Here is a 21,026-nt window from a genome sequence, read left to right on the forward strand (position 1 = left end):
TTATTTTTTTTTTTTAATTTTGTTTCAAAGTAAACATGCGGTCGACGGATGTTTTTAACGTTGTGCCGCTAGACTCCAACAAGAACGCGTTCAGTCTGAACTTAAATGTTTCAACTCAGCGATGTTAAGTATGCCTATAGTAAATTAGTGGGAAAACAAAATAATAGTAATAATAATCGTTAATGAGTAATAAAAGTAATCTAAACTGCAAGAGAGTGACGCGACGAAACTAAAACGCGAATTATAATCACGGAACGTGTAGTCAGATTTGTAGAGTCACGCCCCTCGTTCTTGCGTTTAAAATGAGAAGAAGCGCAACGGAATAGAACCTGATAACGCGGGGGGTTTCGATTTGACTTTCGATAGGCTTCAATTGATAGTTCTGATCTGATGCCAGAGATATTTTGAGTTTTACATTAAAAGGTTTTGTGTTCCTCTAAAATGCCTCCAGATCCTCTGGTCACTCATTAACTTTGGCCTGTTAAATTAGGATAGTCTGATCTGATGCCGAACAGGTCTGTGGATGGTCAGATCATGGATTCATCGTCTCGAATGTTAGAAAACTGGAAAGAAATAAATATTAAATATGATTGGAATAAATGGAACGGGACTATTGGGGACGGGCTGATGGATGGATGTGTGCCGTTCTCTCATCAGGTGGCGGGACATAAATGTGGGATCAATAGCACTGGTCAGTTAAGACGTCTTAATTTATTATGTTCTTAAAAATGTGATCACAATGTTTCTGATAATTTTCCCCCCCGGATATCTACAAATCAGATATGTAAATACACATCCGAAACATTACTAAAATTTGCTTTACAAAACAAAAACATAATAAAAACTGAAAATGTCATGTTTTAGAATTGGTTTAAATCTCATATTCACATGAATTTGGGTTTGTAGACTTAATTTAACACTGAAAATCTGAATTTAAGATATAAAATTAAACAGTGAAATTTCCTGACAGATTAGAAGTCTTGTATTATCTTGTTTAGAAGAGAATGAAGTAGCCTATTTGTTTATTGTGTTGGCTGGATTATATAAAGATGAAGAAACATAGTTAAAAACATCTATGGATGATTACTATATGATTCATTTGGATCTCAAATGAATATTCCGGGTTCAATATAGTCAAGATCTATTGGCAGCATTTGTGGCATGATAATAATAATCATTTCGACTTGTCACAATTTCATTTAATTAAAAAGCAAAAATAAATTTCAGCAAGTTACTTGCATTGGAAGTAAATGGGGCCAATTTTTGGAGGGTTTAAAGGCAGAAATGTGAAGCTTAACATTTATAAAAGCACTTAAATTAATTATTCTCTTAAAACTTGTGTATTATTTGAGCCTTAAAGTTTAACCATGTTAAATCATCGTTTTTTAGGGTTCCATATGTTTTAGGGTTTATGGCGTTACATTATCATAGCAATGAAGATGTAAAATTAGTTAACTACACATAAAATATTAGAAAGCAATTGATCACACTGAAATCATGTTAACACACATAGGCCTCAGTTTTGCCTCACTGTAACACTTTAACACAGATATTGGCTTTTGTTAAAGTAAAGGAGGGACGAGTTGAAATAAAAAGTTTTGGTAATCAACATTATGCCACGAATGCTGTCGATTGAGCTTAAATAGTTTTAAATACGGAATATTTATTAAAAGTATCCTTATGGGATCAAATACTACATTTCCCCGTTTTGGTAACACTTTACAATAAGGTTGCATTCTTTTGCATTAGTTAATGCATTAGTTAGGCTATCATTAACAAACAAATATATATATCGTTCTTTGTTTGTTCATGATAGCCTAACTAATGTTACCAAAGTGTTACACACACACACACACACACACACACACACACACACACACACACACACACACACACACACACACACACATATATATATTTACAGAATTTAGTAATCTTTATGTTAGTTAATAAAAATACAATTGTTAATTGTTAGTTAACAGTGAATTAACAAATGTTAACAAATACAACCTTTGATTTAAAAAAACTGTTTAATTTTTTTTTATTAGTATAGTGTGAAAATAACATTAACCAAGATTAAAAATGCAGTAAAAGCAGGCTATTGGTCATTGTTAGTTCATGTTAACTAATGCTGTAAACTAACAAAGAGAACCTTATTGTAAAGTGTTACTGTGGCAGGGAGGAGGACGGGGTCAGGTTGTGATGCTGCATGCCCCTAATAAGGCTAATCAAGCAGACCTGGCATGCCCTCCTCCCTGCCACAGTTACATCTGTTTTTTTTTTCTTCATTACGAGTCCTGTTTATCCTATGGAAACAAAAATCCCATTTGGATCCTTTAGGTCTTGCTACTAAATAATGATCCTGCGTAAATTGAATTAAAACATTGACACATGGAATAATTTGCACATGTTTTCCTCATAGGCTTCTCTGGTAAAAAGATGATTGAGACATGCAAGAGTTAAAAATATTCATCCGTACTTCATTAAAAGTCACATGATTTGTCACGCTTGTTTTAAGTAGAATATTGTCATGATGACTTTGATGAAAAGAAACAATTACACTGCCTAGCAGTCAGATGACATCATTTCCTCTGCTGAAGTAACTCTCATGTGTCAGTTGTGATTTTTTTTCATGGGGATTTCCTGATGAATGAGAGTGCACTTAGAGAGCTGTTATCTGATGAACTGTGTGCCGTCAGATTGTGAGTGTCAGCACTTTGTATTTCTCTTGTGTTAAAGCAGCAAAGTCATGATATCAGGATTGCACAGCTTAAAAGCTGCAAACACAACAGTGCTCATCTTATCACATGTCATTGGGTTAGAATCTCAGACTGATTGTTAAATCATCAAATCAGCCTAGACATACTTTAAAGGGGTCCTATCATAAGGAATCATATTGAGCTTTTCAGTTACATACTTTAACTTTCAGAACTCAAAGTGAAAAAAGACAAAAGTGTTCTGATCTTCTGCAACTTCCTGATGTCAGACAGAGGAATAGATTTGAACACACAACCTGGATTTATACATTAACAGCGACTATTCGATATTCAGACAATTCATTTCAATTCAATTTCACATGCGAAAAGGACATTTACATAGACGTTTTCAAAGCACAGCAGGAAACAAATTAGGGCTAGAGAGAGGATGAAAAATTGTCATGAATAAATACATTATTAACACTATAACTAGACCTTTTTTTAAAATAAAAAATATGGCATGACCACTTTAAAGCACAACACTTTTATACAATCAGTGCTCCATCCTGCCACCCCAGAGTGTGGCAGCCCTTTGAATATTTATTGAATTAATAGTTCTTTGGGACCATCAACATTTGGCATTGCTCCTCTAATGTGATTCTACATAAGTGACACTTATGTGTTTATGTAGCTTTATTTTCTCAAAAGTCTTTCAGATGTTTTCATGCTGCCATAAATGCAGTCACACTCAACAGTGTTGAATATCATGAAGAAATGCTTTCAGTCTTTGCTTCACTATTGACACAGGTGTTCTGCAGCATCCTGATGGCACAATACTCAAACAGCTACAACCTCCTCCGAGAGGCCCACGAGAGATGCTTTTCTACAAGCAGGTACTGTAAATAGCCTAACTGTTGCAATCTGTTGCAGAGATGCACATGATCACATGAGAGATTTCAAATGCTTGCTTATAATTTGGATGCTAAATTACTTTTATAGGGGTATTGCAATAATGCAACTTACTTTTAAAGGGATAGTTCACCCAAAAGTGAAAAATCTCATCATTTACTCATCTTCATGACATCTCAGATGTGTATGACTTTCTGTCTTCTGTAGATCACAAATGAAGGTCCATTCAGTACAAGTGAATGGTGTCCAGAACTCAGAAGGTTCAAAAAGGACATAAAGGCAGCATACTAGTAATCCAAATGACTCTGGTGGTTTAATCCATGTTTTCTGAAGAAATATGATAGGTGTGTGTGGGAAGATCAGTATTTAAGTCCTTTTTTTGTTTTTGCTGTAAATCAACACTAACACTTTCACATTCAGCCACCTACTGATTGGGACTGGTCAAAGGTGGAGACTTATAGGAAATATTTATCTGTTTTTCACCCTCACCTATAATATAGTTTCAGAAGAAATTTATTAAGCCACTGGAGTCTTATTGATTACTTTTATGCTGCCTTTATGTCCTTTTTGGACTTTCTGAGTTCTGGCTACCATTTACTTGCATTGAATTGACCAACAGTGCTGTGAATTTCTAAAAAGCATCATTCTGCAGAAGAAAGAAAGTCATACATCTTGGATTTCATGAGGGTGAGTAAATGATGAGAGAATTTACGTTTTGTGGTGAGCTATCCCTTTAACAATATTATTCCCCAACACTGCTTCTAAGAATTAATTTTGTAGTAGTTCACAGTATACATCCGCTTTAAATGGAGTTTGTGCAGTTTTTGATTGGCTGATAGTGGGGGTCAGAATGAATTGGAAAAGTAGAAGTCTTGAAACTCTGGTGACTATATATGTGATCCGGAACTAAGCTGGATCCAAGCTTCATGGCGCATGTCATTTTATTCTGCAGGTATATGCTAAAGACTGCACAGATAAGAGGCTACTAGACTTGCAACAACATCTACCAAAGTCTTACGGCTCATGGGCACCACGGGAGTCACCACATGGTGAGATGAAACAGCAATGTTCAATAGGGTTGTACAGTGCTGGGTGTAATCTGATTACAAAGTAATACATTACTGTAATCAAATTACTTTTAAAAGTTAAAAAGTACTGTAACACATTACATTTTAAATTCTTCTCATCAGTTTACAGATACTGACTTTCAATCAGTTTAATAAAATTACTAGCATTACACATACAGCATTTCTAAAATAAACATATTTATGTAGAATACATTTAAAACATGATTTATATTCATACGCACGTCAGTTTGCAGCTTAAGGCTGTGTGCCCTCTAACATGTCATTGCAAGGAAGAAACGTGATGCTGAGTATATGGCTTGTGTGTGTGTGACAATGAACAAGGAGTAAATATAGACAATATTTTTAATTTGTTGAGTTGAAAAATGTTTTAGAGAGTAGCTTAAAAAGTAATAAGTAGTGTAATTAATTTTTCAAAGTTATCAGTAAAGTATTCTGATTATAATTTTTATGATCTTGTAGCTAGCACACGGAAGAGGGATTTCATCTGAAAAGAAACAACATTTAAGGGGCAGAGAAAATTATATATATATATAAACATTTTGAAAAGTTTCTTTAAATGTTTCATTTTTGAAATCAGAGAAGTTTTCTTCAGAATTTGGTGAATTTAGGTCAGGAACATTAGGTCATATCACAATCTAAAAAGGGTAAATTTATGTTGACTTTAAACAATAATGACCTGCTGAGTCAACCCTGGATGAAATCAACATTCATGTTAAATATTTCCTTCAGCAGTCAGGTTTGAATTCTTTTACCTGAAGGTCATCTCAAGTTAGCTTTATCTAAGTTTGGTAAATCTAGTTACTAATTACTGAATATTTGATCAGTAGTTTGGTATTTATTATTGGATGTCTTTTAGTGGTGTTATGTTCTTTGGGAGTTAAACTCATGAAACCTTTCCCCATGTTATCATGTACTTGGCTTCATTGTGGGTGTTGTCATGTGTCCAAAGTACATGTGCTTGGTTAGTGTGATATGTTGATTTAGTCTGTATATAGTGTATGCATAATAAAGGAGTGTTCGCTATCAGTATATGGACTTTAAACTGCTGTTCTCTGTCTCTGTGCATCTCCTTGTGTTTGCCAAGCGACTACACACAATAACTGAAAAATAACTAGTTGGAAATTATTGACAAGGCTTGGTACTGATTGTGAAGGATTATCAGTTAAAGGATTAGAAAAAATATCTCAGCTCTGGTGATCTAGCCAGTGCAAGTAAATGGTGTCCAGAAGTATTACATTTCAAAAAGCACAATAGGCAGCATAAAAGTAATCCATACGACTCCAGTAGTTAAAACAAATTCTTCAGAAGTGATATAGTAGGTGTGGGTGAGAAACCGATCAATATTTTGTCCTTTTTTATTATAAATTTCCACCTTTGATCAGCCCCAACCAGAAGATGGTGATATGCCTGAAAAAAGCATAGCATCAAAAACAAAAGAATGTTGAAGTGAAAGCGGGTATTTACAGTACAAAAGGACTAAATTTTGATCTGTTTTTTAACCCACACATATCATATCGCTTCTGAAGATATGTATTACTTTCATGCTGCCTTTCTGTGCTTTTTGGAGCTTCAAAGTTCTGGCCAACATTCACTTAAAAAGGATGGACCAACCCGGTTGAGATCTTGTTCTACAGAAGACAGTAAGTCAGACACATCTGGATTGGTGTGAATTTTCATTTTTGAGTGAACTATGTCTTCTGAAACATCAGTCTCTACTGCAAAGATGCAGTCCCTAAACGCAATTCTAAAATAAGGTTGTGAGCCAATCAACACATTGATGATTAAGTTTAATGATGTTCTCAAAAACTTGCTTTGTGCTTTATAGACTAATAAAGCAGGATTATAAAAAAAACAGCCTCTAATACATGGAATCAGAAAACATGGTTACTACACAAGTTCACAATATACTTTGTGTATCATTTATCTCAGAGCTGTCATGCCATTGCCTCATGTGTGTCAGAGCTCTGGCTTAATGTCTTATCTCGGTTTCATATTTCTCAGAGCTGTATCTGAAGCTGGAGGATGTGACACGGAGGTTTTTACAGCCCTGCATCATGGACGTAAAGATTGGCAGGAGAAGTTATGACCCTTTTGCATCACAAGAGAAGCGTGAACAGCAGATTAAGAAGTACCCTCTGATGGAAGAGATCGGCTTCTTGTTACTGGGCATGAGGGTGAGACAGCGTGTGAGTGTCTGTCTAAATGTGTGTGCTGTCAGAATGCAGTTCTCGGACGGTAAAAAAAAAAAAAAGGAAGTTCTAGAGGAATGCAGCAGAGAAGTTGGCATGCTGTTTTCCCATACTTTATAACAGGGAAGTATTCTGACGTAGCCCGTGTATGTCCGTGACAGAGTCTTCACCAGCTCAGTGTATTTATTACCTTTCCTAATCCTCTTTATAGCTCATCTTTCACATCTGATTTAATTATGATGTGTGATAGTTCATAAACACAATATGTTTGAAAAATTCCCATCTGCCCTCCAGTTAAGGCATGATCATATTCAGAGCTTACACACATGAGGAATTAAAACATCTGATGAGAAGATTGTGAAACCAGCAGTCGATACATTTTTTTTCCCCCCACCCTGCAGTTTCTCACGGTGTTGCAATGGTAAACAAGGTCAAACTTGAGACTAATTACACCTGAAATCTCACTTTAGAATCTCTGATTCTGTTGCCCACTAAAGGGCAAGTGTAAACCTGAACAGTTAGAAAAGTCATAGCACATTAAGTCAAAACAGTCTGAAAGTGGATGCCTGTAATGACAGCCAACTCAGGAGCTTGAGATGAACCCAGGTGCAGGAGTTGAATATACTGGACACAGGAAAAGCAGGCAAGTATTCAGGTACAAAAAGTCTTTGGAGACAAGTCTATGATCAAACAGTGCACAAAAAGGCAGAGGGCACAAATCCATAATTGGAAACTTCCAAATTAACACATGCCCAAACAGGTAACATCACCTTCAGACAGGGTCATAGGTGAATCATGTTCATAAAGAGAACAGCAGACTAGTATAAAAAAAAACACAATGTATTTTCAGAGTTGTCAAAGTCACATTTCCAAAGCATTGAGAGGCTCTTAGTATAACAAGCAAGTAGATGTGCAGTAAATTCAGGTTTCACAAAGTCACTTATCTTGCAAGTCTGGAGCAGACCATAGAAAAACAGTTGAGGTTAACACAGGTGAGTAGTTATACCATATTCACAGAATTCTCAGAGTAACTTATTTTGTATATCCAGAACAGTTAATTGTCAATCAGGTACTTAAAACAAAGAGACACCATATTACACTGTGGCAGAGCAAGAGGGAAGTCCAAGGTACCTTTCAAGGCCAGACACTGAATGAGTGTGAGTGTGGGGTTTAAATGCAGGTCCAAACAAGACGATAATGAGCTGCAGGTGTGCATGATTAACACTCAGGAGTGAGAGTGGTTGACTGATGGTGAGGGAGAGCCCACTGCACTCATGAAAATGCCACATTTTGTGGATGCCTCTTGAAAACACTATAAGAGGATTGATAATTTTGGTCTTGGTTAAGGGCTTTTGGAAAAACCCTGAACCATATCCATAGAGTAACAGTATATATATACATTGGCTTTGTCAAGCCAACATAATTATGATGTTGGTTCATTAGGTGTGTTCCATATCGCACACTTCTGCACTATTTTATGCCATTTTGTAGTGTACAGTAAATAGTGCGAGAAGTATGTTAACACCGAAAACCCAACAAAAAGAAGAGTACTACAAGCACCCAGATGATGTGCATTTTGCAGTCTAAATATTGTTTGACACTTTAACATTGAATGTGTCACCTGCTCAAACTTCTGTGAAGACTGCAGCTGACAAATGTGAGTTGAATGAATCACCTCGTTCTGTGTGAATATGTACATTATTTGAGATAAAAGATTTAGATTGAGTTTGGCTAATGTGTTAACACTAGCGGCAACATATAAATGTCACTTCAGTCAGATGCAAAACTGTGAATGCTTCCATGCATTATAAAACAAACAAACTTGTGTTCTATTTGCGATGTTACTACAGTTTGAAAATTCATGCATTGATGGCCGAGTGCATAGAGTTAGTGTATAGTACGTCATTTGGGACACAGATAATATTTCAGGATTGTATGAAATATATTTTAGGTTGTGATATTTATTATTGAAAATGTTTGTAGCTCATAGTTCCCTCAGTATACCATCTTCTGTTTATACTCTCTGCTTACACTTGTTTCTTCCCATCTAATTATTTTCTATGCTGAGACATGTTTGCCAGTTGCTGTCATCCTCTCACTCTCACTCTCTCTTGCTCTGCTTTCTGTGTTATTTCAGTTTGTTTCATTTGTTTTGTAGTGCGGCTGTAAGAGTGTAAGGTCAATCCATTGGGACTAACTCTGTCTCTTGGTTTCTGTTTTGTTCATGCTGATGTCTCTGCTCTGTTCCTCTCCCCTCTCATCTTCTCATCTCAGGTGTACCAGATCAACTCAGACAGTTACATCACCCATGATCAGTCTTATGGACGCAGTCTTGGAAAGGACACTGTTAAAAACGGTGTGGGTCTACTTTCATGACTGACTTTTGTGGATGGGTGGAGTGGAATTTAAAAATTGTGATTTCCAGGCCTTGAAAAGTCATGGAAAGTACAATCATAATAAGGATATGGAAATATATATATATAGTGAATAAAATGTTTTCCAGACTGATCACACTGTATTCGGCAACAATAAGTGAAAGTTTTGCTGCGTAAATGGTCTGTGTTTACTGAAGTCAAAATCCCTGCTCTATTGTGGCTGAAGCTGGAATTGTTGTTGAACATATGGGCACATGAGCTCCAGTTTCTAGGTGAAATGTCCACAGAGTGGTGCCAAAAGCACGTTGTGTTTTAAGATGTAAATTAGTAATACGGTCAACAGGAATGCATATTTTATTAACTCTACTCCCTAACTCCAACCCTAAACCTAACCATCAGTGGAGTAAAAACATAATTTTAGACCAAAAATTCAATGTCCAAATCAAGCTCACCATTGTTTATGTGAATGAAATTACTTCCTGGTTCCCATGGGACGAGAACCCAGGCGTTGTGAAGACACCGGAGCAGTAATGTTATCCATATGCAGTTTAATAAAAGTATAAACAGTACAACAAAAAAGCTAATCAAAGGGTGAACAAAAAGCAGGCAAGGGTTCGGTAAACAGGAAGATAGTCCAAGAAAGGCAAACAAAGTAAATCCGAGAGACAGAGGGGTAATCCAGTAAGCAGGCTGGGAAATATGATGAACAGGCAGGAGTCAGAACACGGGGAAAACAGTAATGGTAAATAACGCTCACAATTGCAGACTAGGCAGAACAAGACTTCGCAATGAATGAGTGTAAACAGGGAGCTTCAATTGGCAGAGATAATGTGAAACAGGTTGGTGAGTAATCAGTCTGAGCAGAGGGTTATGGGAAACGTAGTTCATGAAGGAAGGGTTAGTACTTTCAGTAGATTTCAGGGTACATGAACTTTTGGAAGCAACACGTTGATGTCCCATTGGATCGTGTTGTGTGTCATAGTTATGCTTAGCACTGAAATATTTTTACCAGATTAGGGTTTCAATGGTCAAGGAAAACCTGGAACTATCCAACATCGTCACATGGGAGGTCGGCATGTTATTTCAGATACTTCCAGTAACCTATGATTGGCCATATTATGGCGACTCGCCAACAAGCGTCATCTCCTATCAGACATTTTTGCATCGGTTCCAGAGTGTTACCTGATCCTAGGCGCAACCGGACTGGATGAAGTCAGAAACGCAGGAGAACCTGATTGATACTGCGTTGAAACCAGGAAGTAATCACACTCGCATAAGACGAGCGTGATTTTGAGGTTGCATTATTCCCTCTAACATTACATTTTCCTCCACTGATAGTTTGATTTAGATTTAGGTTTAGGATTTGGCTCTGGGGATACAGTTTAGAAAACATGCATTCCTCTTCATTGTATTACAGCCTGTACAGCTGAAAACAACTCACTTCTCGTCTTGCTTTTAGCACTCCTCCATGGACATTTCATCCCTGTGGCAGTGTTTTGAATTTCAGTAAGACCGGACCAATTTTAGCTAAAGAAAAGTCAAACTACTGCTTTCGATATTGTTGTTAGATTAGTCTGAACGATCAGCTATTTTTAGAATTGTGATTTCTAGGCCTGGAATAATCCTGGAAATGAATACATTATTAAAAAGTCATGGAAGAGTTCAAGACAGTTTTAAAGTGAATGTATTTTTGAGTTATTCTCTGCTCTAAATAATTTCATCATTTAGAAATTGCTATTTTAAGAGTGAAATCTCCATACAATTCTGAAAAAGTCATTAAAATCCATTTGGCAAAAGGTACTGTTGGATAAAAATTGCTCTTTGCAAATGCATTCTCTGATTTCTAACTGGAAAAGTCATAAAAAAGTAATTGGTTAGAAAAAGCTGTTTGTTATAACGTTTATTAAATTGAGTGCTTCCAATTTATCACATAGTAACAACAATTAATTTGTCTTGATTTTCTCTACAGGCTTGACTAGATTTTTCCATAATGGTCAAGTATTGCGGAAGGACGCAATATCCCAGATTATCTCTAAAATTCAACGCATTCTCCGCTGGTTCGAGAGCCAAAGGCAGCTGCATTTCTACGCCAGCTCTCTGCTGTTGGTGTACGAAGGCTCTCCTGACACAGTCAATGGAATGAAACACAAGAGAGCTGAGACAGGAAGACAACTTCTGCAGTCTAACGGTCACTTCCCCCATGAGGCTCTGAGTGTTCAGTGCAGTTTAATCCAAGTGGGCGGCACATGCAGTCAACCATTCTGCAGTGATCTTCCCCACAATATCCAGCATGACAGGACCATGAACGGTGTGAGTGGAGCGAGAGTAGAGGAGGAAATCATAAAGGAAGAAGAAGCAGTGGAGGTGAAGATGATCGATTTTGCTCATGTGTTTCCTAGTGACAGTCCAGATGAGGGCTACATGTACGGACTGAGAAATCTTCTCACAACCTTAGAACAGATATTAAAGGACTGAGATCAGTGGCATCTCTCTCTCTCTCTCTCTCTCTCTCTCTTTGATCTGATATGATCAGCCCTGCCCATATGTGATCATCCCATATTTTAGACATGGAAAACAGTTTTAATAGTAATTTCCCATGTCCTTATCACTTCGCAAAACGGGTCTGAAGGGGTTAAAGAGGTTACTTTTTTTTTTCAATTGTTCTAAGTCCAGTGCAACATCATCTCACACACATACACAAACCTTATTGATATCTTAATTTAAAAAGGTGAATGTGTTTGGACATTTAAACCATTTTTATCAATGCTGTCAAATATATAAACATTTTTCCCCAAAATAAATAGTTGAAATAATGCATGTTAAAAGCACGTTAACAGAAAATGTTGATGGAATTCTTAATGTACCACTGAATAAAACAGTACGAGCAACAGGCAGTCATTATTATTTCAGCTTTGGATAACAGGATTGCAGACTTCTGCTCCTTTATTAAAGATTTGATTCATATGATATTGAATGTGCAGAATTTGAAATGATGAGATTTATAAAGAAACCGGACATGTTTCAGATGTCAAAGATTTCATGCTGCTTTATTCTTGAGAAGATTTTTTGTTAAGATCCAGTTAAGTTGGATCTTTCTAATAGCAAACTATTTTTCATCTTAAACCCCTTTTCTCCCCCCAATGACCCAAATCTCAGAACTTCTGCTAATGCGTGTTTTAGATAAAATGAAAAGTCAATGTCTAATGGAATAAAAATGTCTGTACAGCATAAATTGTACTTAATGCATTCTACTGACTGAAACTATATTTTTCTCTTGTGGTTCCAATGCATAGCTTTTAAATAGATTTTGTCCATAATGTATTTGAATGTATTTTGTCCATAAATGTATCCTCACATTTTAAAGTTCCACCTGGACTGATGTACACTTTGGCCTCCTTAATGCATCTTATGGGTGCTGTGGGATTGTATTGCTTTCTCGTAAATGTATATTATTTAAATAAAACATATCTCTCACTGAAAAAGATAAAAATGAGACATCCAAAATTGCTATTATAATTAGTGAGTGAATAAAAGCCATAAACTAGTTCACTTGTTCATTGCACTGCATGCTAATCTAAAAGCTTTAGTAATTGAACCAAATATTCAATTATGTCTATGTCAGAATGAAATTGACATGCTTTAGACCCAAAGTCATGGATTTCTGCATTCATTAGTAACATTGCCAAAGTAATTCAATATACAACAACTCAAAGAGAAAGAGAGAGTGAGAGCAAATGGGATAGAAAAAGAGAAACATTTTATGCTCTTGGGCTCTTTTAATGGCCTTCCAATTTTAAAGTGTTTGAAAGGCATTTGCATACAGGAACGCATTTCTTCACAATTTTGAAGGAATAAATCATTCATGTCATGCATATTTGATATTTATCTTTCTGACTGTGTAATTGGTTCCCATCAACATTATTTGTCAGTGTGTGTGTAGTTCCATATAGCTTCAATTGGTGGCACTGTGGCTCCTGTTTGCCGGCACAGATCGAATGACTGGAAATGGAGGGAACAAAAAACTCAATCCAGTGGCATCAGTTCTGGGTAATAGATTCAACAAATGTAGTCCATGATATGTCAAGTAGCGTATGTAATGTAGTTGTAATATTACTCCTGATATGCGCTTTAAAGTATTTTGCTCTTGGATCTATGTTGCTTCTAGGCTGAGAGTTGGATTAAGATGAACATAAAACAGTGCTGGGTTTAAGAATACCATTTAATTTGCATACATATATCATACATATGTCAGATTATTAAATGCAGGATATAGCTTTACCATATTCTTTCTGTATTGTATGTTTGGCATTGTTCAGACTGGGAGCGTCATTTTGATTTGTGAGGAAGTTAATCAATACACACAGCTGGATCAAGAAGGAGCACAGGAGGAATGGAGAGAAATTAATTAAACCTGGAATTGATTTTTTATTAAAATGACAAGCTCTATCTAATAGTGCGCAAACAGGCATACCCAAATCATTTATTCAGAGAACTGAAGCAATGCGCTGCCATCATTCACTCTTAAACATTCACTCTCTGTTCAGAGTTCTCCAAATCACAATATGTTTGTAAACAAATAGGTCTACACCTAAAGCCTCCATTTAGAACCAAAACGGGTTTTCCTGCTGAAAATAAATGAAATTTTATATGTATATATATATATATATATACAAACACCGATCAGACATAACATTAATATCACCTGCCTAATATTGTGTAAGTCCCTCTCGTGACGCCAAAACAGCACCAACCTGCATCTAAGAATGTCATTCCGAGATACTATTATTCTCACCACAATTGTACGGAGTGGTTATCTGAGTTACTCTAGACTTTGTCTGTTCTAACCAGTCTGACCATTCTCTGTTGATTTCTTCCATCAACAAGGCATTTCCGTCCACAGACCTGCTGCTCACTGGATGTTTTTTGTTTTGGCACCATTCTGAGTAAATTCTAGAGACTGTTATGCATTAAAATCCCAGGATATCAGCAGTTACAGAAATACTCAAACCAGCCCGTCTGGCACCAACAATCATGTCCAAATCACTGAGATCACATTTTTCCCCATTCTGATGGTTGATGTGAACATTAACTGAAGCTCTTGCACTACACTGCTGCCACACGATTAGCTGATTAGATAATCCCATTTGAATGATTGTTCAGCTTTGGATAAGGAGCATGGCTTCGGGCATGTGATTTGTAAAACAGTTGTCACACTTTGCTTGTAAGCATCGAGGAATAAATTCTGATTGGATAAACTTAAATTTTTACTATTTGTTTGTAGATGAATTAGAAGTGGAAAGCGATTGATTATACATGAATTCTGGAATTCAAATTGCTGGCCCTGAGAAATATTTACAGTATATATATATATATATATATATACAAACTAAAAGTCTTACTTCCTAACAACCTCTAGTGGCCGCTAGGTAAAATGTCCCAAGTCTTACAATAATAAAGTCTATTTTAGCATCATTAAGATTTTTCATCATGACTTTATTTTATATAAACTAGCCTAAGGTGGTTTGCTAGGCTTAGCTGGTTTAAGCTGGTTTTGTTTCTCTCCCAAGCTAGTCAGAAAAGGTTTCAATTAGAACCAAAAAGGGTTTCCCTGCTGACAATAAATAAATAAAACATCTTAAACCAGCTTAAGGTGGTTTGCTGGTCTTAAGAAAAAGCTGAATAAGCTCGTTTAGATGATCTCCCAGTCTGGACAAGCTGGTCTTCAGCTGGTCAATAAATGTTTACATTTACATTTACATTTATGCATTTGGCAGACGCTTTTATCCAAAGCGACTTACAGTGCAATTATTACAGGGACAATCCCCCCAGAGCAACCTAGAGTTAAGTGCCTTGCTCAAGGACACAATGGTGGTGGCTGTGGGGTTCGAACCAGCGACCCTCTGATTAACAGCCCTGTGCATGTTCCAATGTTCCAATTAGAACCAAAAAGGTTTTCCTGCTGAGAAAGAAACACATCTTAAACTAGTCCAAGGTGGTTTTCTGGTTTAGATGGTCTCCCTGTCTGGTCAAGCTGGTAAATAAAGATTCCAATTAAAACCAGAAAATGAAAAACACAATCTTAAATCACTCTATGGTGGTTTCTGGTCTTATCTGGTTTAAACGGCTTTAGCTGGTCGCTCAGCCTTGCCAAGCTCATCTTCAGCTGGTCTAGTTAGTTGTTCCGCCAGGCCAAACTGGTTTTTATCTGGTTGGCTTGCTAATATTCCAGGGTTAGCATCTCGATGGCATATGAGAACCTTTCCACTGTTTGTTCTCTTCCCTTCTATGTATTGATGCTAAAGATAACTCAGAAATGAATATACTGATCTGAAGAGCCTTTAATGTAACATAAAGAACTTTATTAATCTCCAAAGATGTGGCCAACTAAAAAAAAAACATCTATAAAGCAGAACATGATTCTTGATAAGTAGATGTTTCTTTGCTGAATCTATGGTACTCAAAAGAACCATTAAAGTACACTTATTTTTAAGAGTGTATGTATGATTCCCCTGAAGCTACATTTGTCTGATGGGAGAATTCTCCATGGATAGAGAGGAAAGACATCTGGCTGTATACCATCAAAATGGTTCAACCTTCTTCTATTAGATGGTTCAGACAAACATTTCCTTCATAATGTCTGCTGTAAAGTACAATTTGAAGAAGAAAATCTTAGGCTTCATGAAGAGAGAAATTTCAAGTTTTCTATCAGAACTCAGGGCTATGTCACTGTTTCATTACATTGAGCCATGTTGCACTAAGGCAATATCACCAAAGCGAAAATAAAACTCTTTAAACTTCATATTAGCATGTGCTGTAGTCTGAAAAGCTTTTAATGGCCTTGGCCAAAAGTCTCTTGGAGAATGAGACCAGTGGACCAGTTGTCAAAAGAGCACATTAATGCTGCTTAACAGTCTGCTTGACATGATGAGCTATTCTTTGATTCACAGTGATGTTTGGTCTGCTGTTTCTGATGATATTATGGAATGATATTATCATATAAGCAGATGGCTTTCTATTTAGCAACTTCACTTGGTTAAATGTGTGCCATCATAAGGGTCTTGTTATGCCAGTGTTTGGTATGTCACCTACAGTGTGGTGTATTGTTAAGGGCTGCTAACCAAAAGGCTGGTGGTTTGATCCCTCAAAACCATAAGCTATTACCATCATGCCCTTAAGCAAGACACTACTTCATTAATAAGTTTACCCCAAGATTAAAATTCTATCATTATTTACTCACCATTATGTCATTCCAAACCTGTGTGCTGTTATTTGTTTTCTATGAAACACAAAAGTAGAATTTTTTTCTTTACATAGAGTGACAGTTCATTGTGATCAGGGGCTGTCAAGCTCCAAAAATGAGAGAGAGAGAGAGAGAGAGAGAGAGAAAAGAAAACATATAAATGCAGTCATTATGACTTGTACGCTTTACTCCAAGTCTTCTAAAGCAATACAATAACTTTAATTAGCATCTTAATTACAATAACTTTAATACAATCACTATTAAGCTCATGGTGCCGTTTTATGGGGACATTGTGAAAGTCAAGGAAGAACGTCCATTGGGTCTGTTATTGTGGTGGCAATACATAAATAAAGATAAAGATTCTAAAGAAGGTCACTTATCAGAGTGTGATGTTTGTGTTGCTGTTTATCTTCTCCAGAAGATGAATCTTTTGAATTTTATGAATGCCCTTCTGAGGTTCTGGTTGAATCATATTAGGTCTCATTGATAATCCTGTATTCCGTTGCTGTTGCAAACTTGATGTTTCCAACTGTCTTTGATTTTTTTTTTTCAACAAGTTTCACCAATTGACTCTATATTAGAGCAGAAATGCAACATGATTTCTATATTTGTTTGTAACTAGTCTCTATAAGTAGTTTACTCTATTGCTGTCAAGGTTAAACATGAGTTTTTTCTGACCCCCTTAAAAAAAGGTGAAACTTGTCATTCAATCGAAACTGAGCGCTGTGGGTGACCTTGGCTGTTCGAGATGCCACACGGGACTGCAAAACATGGAGGCTTTAATGATTACATATATGATGTGGATTTATGGTTGTTGAAATGAATGGTCATGAAAAGGGTAAAAACATTAGTAACTACAAAATGTAAACATTTCTTTTGTCCAGGTTGTAGATGACAGAAATAAGGCAAACCAAGGTAAATAAGCAAAAGAAAGGCAGGGAAGCAAGGGAAATTAAATTACTGCCTGCATCTCCTTTTGTGTGTTTTCAGAACAGGGATCTGAACAGGTGCATAAAGTCTTAAATATGATGTTACAACTGACACATTTTTTGTCTTATGTGAACTTCACTTGTTAACAACAACCTTTTTGCACAGTTTCAGATCAGTGGTTATATTATAGGAATAGTTCACCCAAAAATGAAAATTCTCTCATAATTTACTCACCCTCATGCCATCCCAGATATCTATGAAATTCTCTCTTATGCAGAACACAAACAAAGATTTTTAGAAGAATATCTCAGCTCTGTAGGTCCATACAATTCAAGTGAATGGTGACCAAAACTTTGAAAATCCTAAACACAAATGAAGGCAGCATAAAAGTAACCCATAAACTCCACTGGTTTAAATAGTCTTCTGAAGTGATCTAATTGATTTTGGGTGAAAGCAGACCAAAACATAACTCTATATTTTACTGTACATCTTGCCATTACTGTCTCCAAGCACGATCATGATTACAAGCTTGATTATAATTCCTAGTACTTGCCGCATGTGCAGAGCGCTAGATGGCTCTAGGAAGTGTAATCAACCTTAAAATCATAATAGCCAAGCAGACTGCTGACCCAAAACCTATTTGATCACTTCTAGAGGTAGACTGAGGAGTGGTGGTGGCGTAGTGGTTAAAGCACAGGGCTGTTAATCAGAAGGTCAGAGGTTCTAACCCCATGGCCACCACCATTGTGTCCTTGAGCAAGGCATTTAACTCCAGGTTGCTCTGGGGGGATTGTCCCTGTAATAATTGCACTGTAAGTCGCTTTGGATAAAAGCGTCTGCCAAATGCATAAATGTAAATATATTCCAATAATTGCTGATATTTTATTTTCATTTTTTCCCCAATTTTTTATTTTTATTCCTTATTCCTAAACCTCATCTGGTGAAATATAGACATACAAATCTCTTCATCTAAAGAATCAATGGGCTATAAATAGCTTAATTTGGTAAATATTAAAATACAGAGCATTTTAAAGGAGCCAAATCTCTGTAATTTCAAAATAAGAGCCGTGTATTTCGGGCTTGTTTAAAATAGAAAATACTGTTTTATGCACCACATATTCATTTCTTTGGTTATTTTGGGGATTTTGGTTGCACATTAACTGACTTGGGGATTTTATTCATTTGCAGCCTCAGTATCTGTTCCCTTCATAGTAAGGAAAGAATAAGTTATTTATTATAATTATATCCTAATTATATAGATCGATTAAAAAAAAATCAGCCAATTAATCAGTTATCAGCCTTTTACACCACCTTAGTTATCGATATCGGGACAATCCACTATGACATGGATTAAACTACTGGAGTCTTATGGATTACTTTTATGCTGCCTTTATGTGCTTTTTGGAGCTTCAACGTTTTGGTCACCATTAAATTGCATTGCATGGACCTACAAGATTACTCTTCTAAAAATCTTTGTTTGTGTTCTGTAGAAAAATGAAAGTCATACACATCTGGGATGGCATGATGGTGAGTAAATGATAAGAGAATTTTATTTTTGGGTGAACTATTCCTTTAAGTGTTATTAGTGTCAATGTTACTATTGTTCATTCTTGGGTAGGGATTAGAACAAACCCCTAGTGTCAAGTAGGCTATTAATCTTTGGCATGTAGGCTAACTTGTCCCGCTCTGCTATGGACATGAATATTGTCTCAAAATAAGTAGCTTGTTGAGGAGATGTGTGGTTTTACTTATCTATGTGATAGACATATGATTTTTGCCTTGCTGAGTGACTTACACTAAAGGAGAGACTCAAGCCATATATCTACATTAGGGATCAGAATATCATACAGACTGAGGGGTGGGCTCTTTTGTATTGGCCAGTAAGAAACCACCCAGAACACTATGGCAACCACCTTGCAATGCAGTAGCAGCTACCCAGAACACACTAGCATCATGATGCCACATTTTGCACCACTCATTTTCTTTAGAATATGTAAAAAACAACACTTTCTCATTTGTCTGTTATTGGATTGTGTAAGGCGGGGTGCCAATGTGTTTGCATTCAAAGGCAAAGAGCAAATGTATGATCTTTGAGAAAGTCAACAAATTAATTTTCTCACAATTAGCAAATCTTCCTGAGGCACCACGCCCCTCTGAGCGAAGACTGCAAATTCACACCTCATTGTTGCCCTTCCACATCTGTCCCATTCGCTCCCCTCTCCTCCTCATCCATTCCCCTTCAGCCCAGAATCACCTCAAACTCACCTAAGATCTGTATGTAACAAAATACCATATCTGATGTATACAAATAATTAGTGTAACATGTTTGGTATCATTTAAAATGTCTCGGTGCGTCTGGTATAGTGTTTTGTCCCCAGGTTTATAAAACTTAATGACAACAAAGTTATAAGGTCTTTGCCAAATACTGAATAACTCTGGAAGTCTATCCCCCTCCTTGAAGGTTTAACACCAGGATTATTCTGTTTTCCTCTGAAATCATTTATATCAATACTGGGTCTTTAAAATAGGAGAAACTGCTCTGGAGGAACCGAGCAGGAGAATCCCATTTTAAGAATCATTTCTATCATAACTGAAGCTTTAATGTAGGAGGAAGCCACTTAAAGATTATCAGTTTGAATCTCATTGGAAACAGATCAAAAGGTAAATGAATAGAAGAGGATTCAGAGTAATCAATAACTTAAATGATTAAAATAAAAGAATGAGTCAGATTAATATAAAATTGGAGTCAGATAAAATAATAACGGGATGAATTTGTAAAGTGCAAATTATTAACAATAATTGCCTTACTTCAGTGCTCAGAAAAGACAGAACAATGCAGAGACCTTCAAGGGGCAAATCTATATATTTTTAGCAGTTTTGCCTGCCATTTTACAATTGCATACTTTTGGGTAGTTTAAAAGCTTTACTTTGTTTTTCAACATTTAGATGGGAAGACTATATGGCATTCTTTTGTTGCTAGAATGTAATTATCTCATTATGATGAGTCACACAACTCACAGTCACACAACTCACAGTCACACAACTCACAGTCACGCAATTGAAAGGTACCTCATACTAAATTATGTTCAGCATTGATAAAAGGTATATATATATATATATATATAGTTGGGGGACATTTATTCCCCTTCCCCCCAATTCGAATCATATAATGGAGGGGAAAATCTGAAAAGTAAATAAAAAGGCTTAGATCAATGCTAATGAGAAACTTTTCCCATGATTACACATATCACCATTTATTTCAGATATAAATAGGGTTAATCATTGCACTATAGTTCTCCTTCTGTCGCTCTCTCCACGTTGTGTCAGAGAAGCGACACTAGGGGTCTCTCTTGAGCGCCGATATTCACCTCTGAACTATGAAAAAAGGCCAATGAGAGTTGGCAACCAGTATTTGCATGTCCCGCCCGGACATACGGGTATTTAGCGCGCAAATATGGGAGTTCATTCAGAAAATTTCTTCGAGCCGATGGTCGTGGTTCTGCAACTGCTGCATACTACACACCGAGTTCCTGTCATCCCTCTGCTGCATAACTGTTGGATTCCACGGCGCACAACAGCGGCTTTCTCCTGTTTGCACG

The 21,026-nt window shown here is 36.5% G+C and overlaps 1 protein-coding gene across 1 annotated transcript; it reads left to right on the plus strand.

The window, feature by feature from the left end:
- Positions 1 to 31: 31 nt before the first annotated feature.
- Positions 32 to 13,065, plus strand: LOC127617555 (inositol polyphosphate multikinase-like). The gene is made up of 6 exons (XM_052089522.1): positions 32 to 691; positions 3,504 to 3,589; positions 4,558 to 4,654; positions 6,695 to 6,867; positions 9,157 to 9,238; positions 11,227 to 13,065. The coding sequence occupies exons 1-6, from the start codon at positions 505 to 507 to the stop codon at positions 11,730 to 11,732; spliced, it is 1,131 nt and encodes a 376-aa protein (XP_051945482.1). The 5' UTR covers positions 32 to 504; the 3' UTR covers positions 11,733 to 13,065.
- Positions 13,066 to 21,026: the final 7,961 nt, after the last annotated feature.

This window comes from Xyrauchen texanus, chromosome 24 (genome assembly GCF_025860055.1).
Source record: "Xyrauchen texanus isolate HMW12.3.18 chromosome 24, RBS_HiC_50CHRs, whole genome shotgun sequence".
Classification (NCBI taxonomy): Eukaryota; Metazoa; Chordata; class Actinopteri; order Cypriniformes; family Catostomidae; genus Xyrauchen; species Xyrauchen texanus.

Bases quoted from the DNA above. Each gene is read 5' to 3' on its own strand.
- LOC127617555 (XM_052089522.1), top strand. From the start codon at position 505: ATGCCGAACAGGTCTGTGGATGGTCAGATCATGGATTCATCGTCTCGA. The intron at 4,655-6,694 runs GTGAGATGAAAC...CATATTTCTCAG, and splicing joins ACCACGGGAGTCACCACATG to AGCTGTATCTGAAGCTGGAG. The intron at 9,239-11,226 runs GTGTGGGTCTAC...TTTTCTCTACAG, and splicing joins AAAGGACACTGTTAAAAACG to GCTTGACTAGATTTTTCCAT.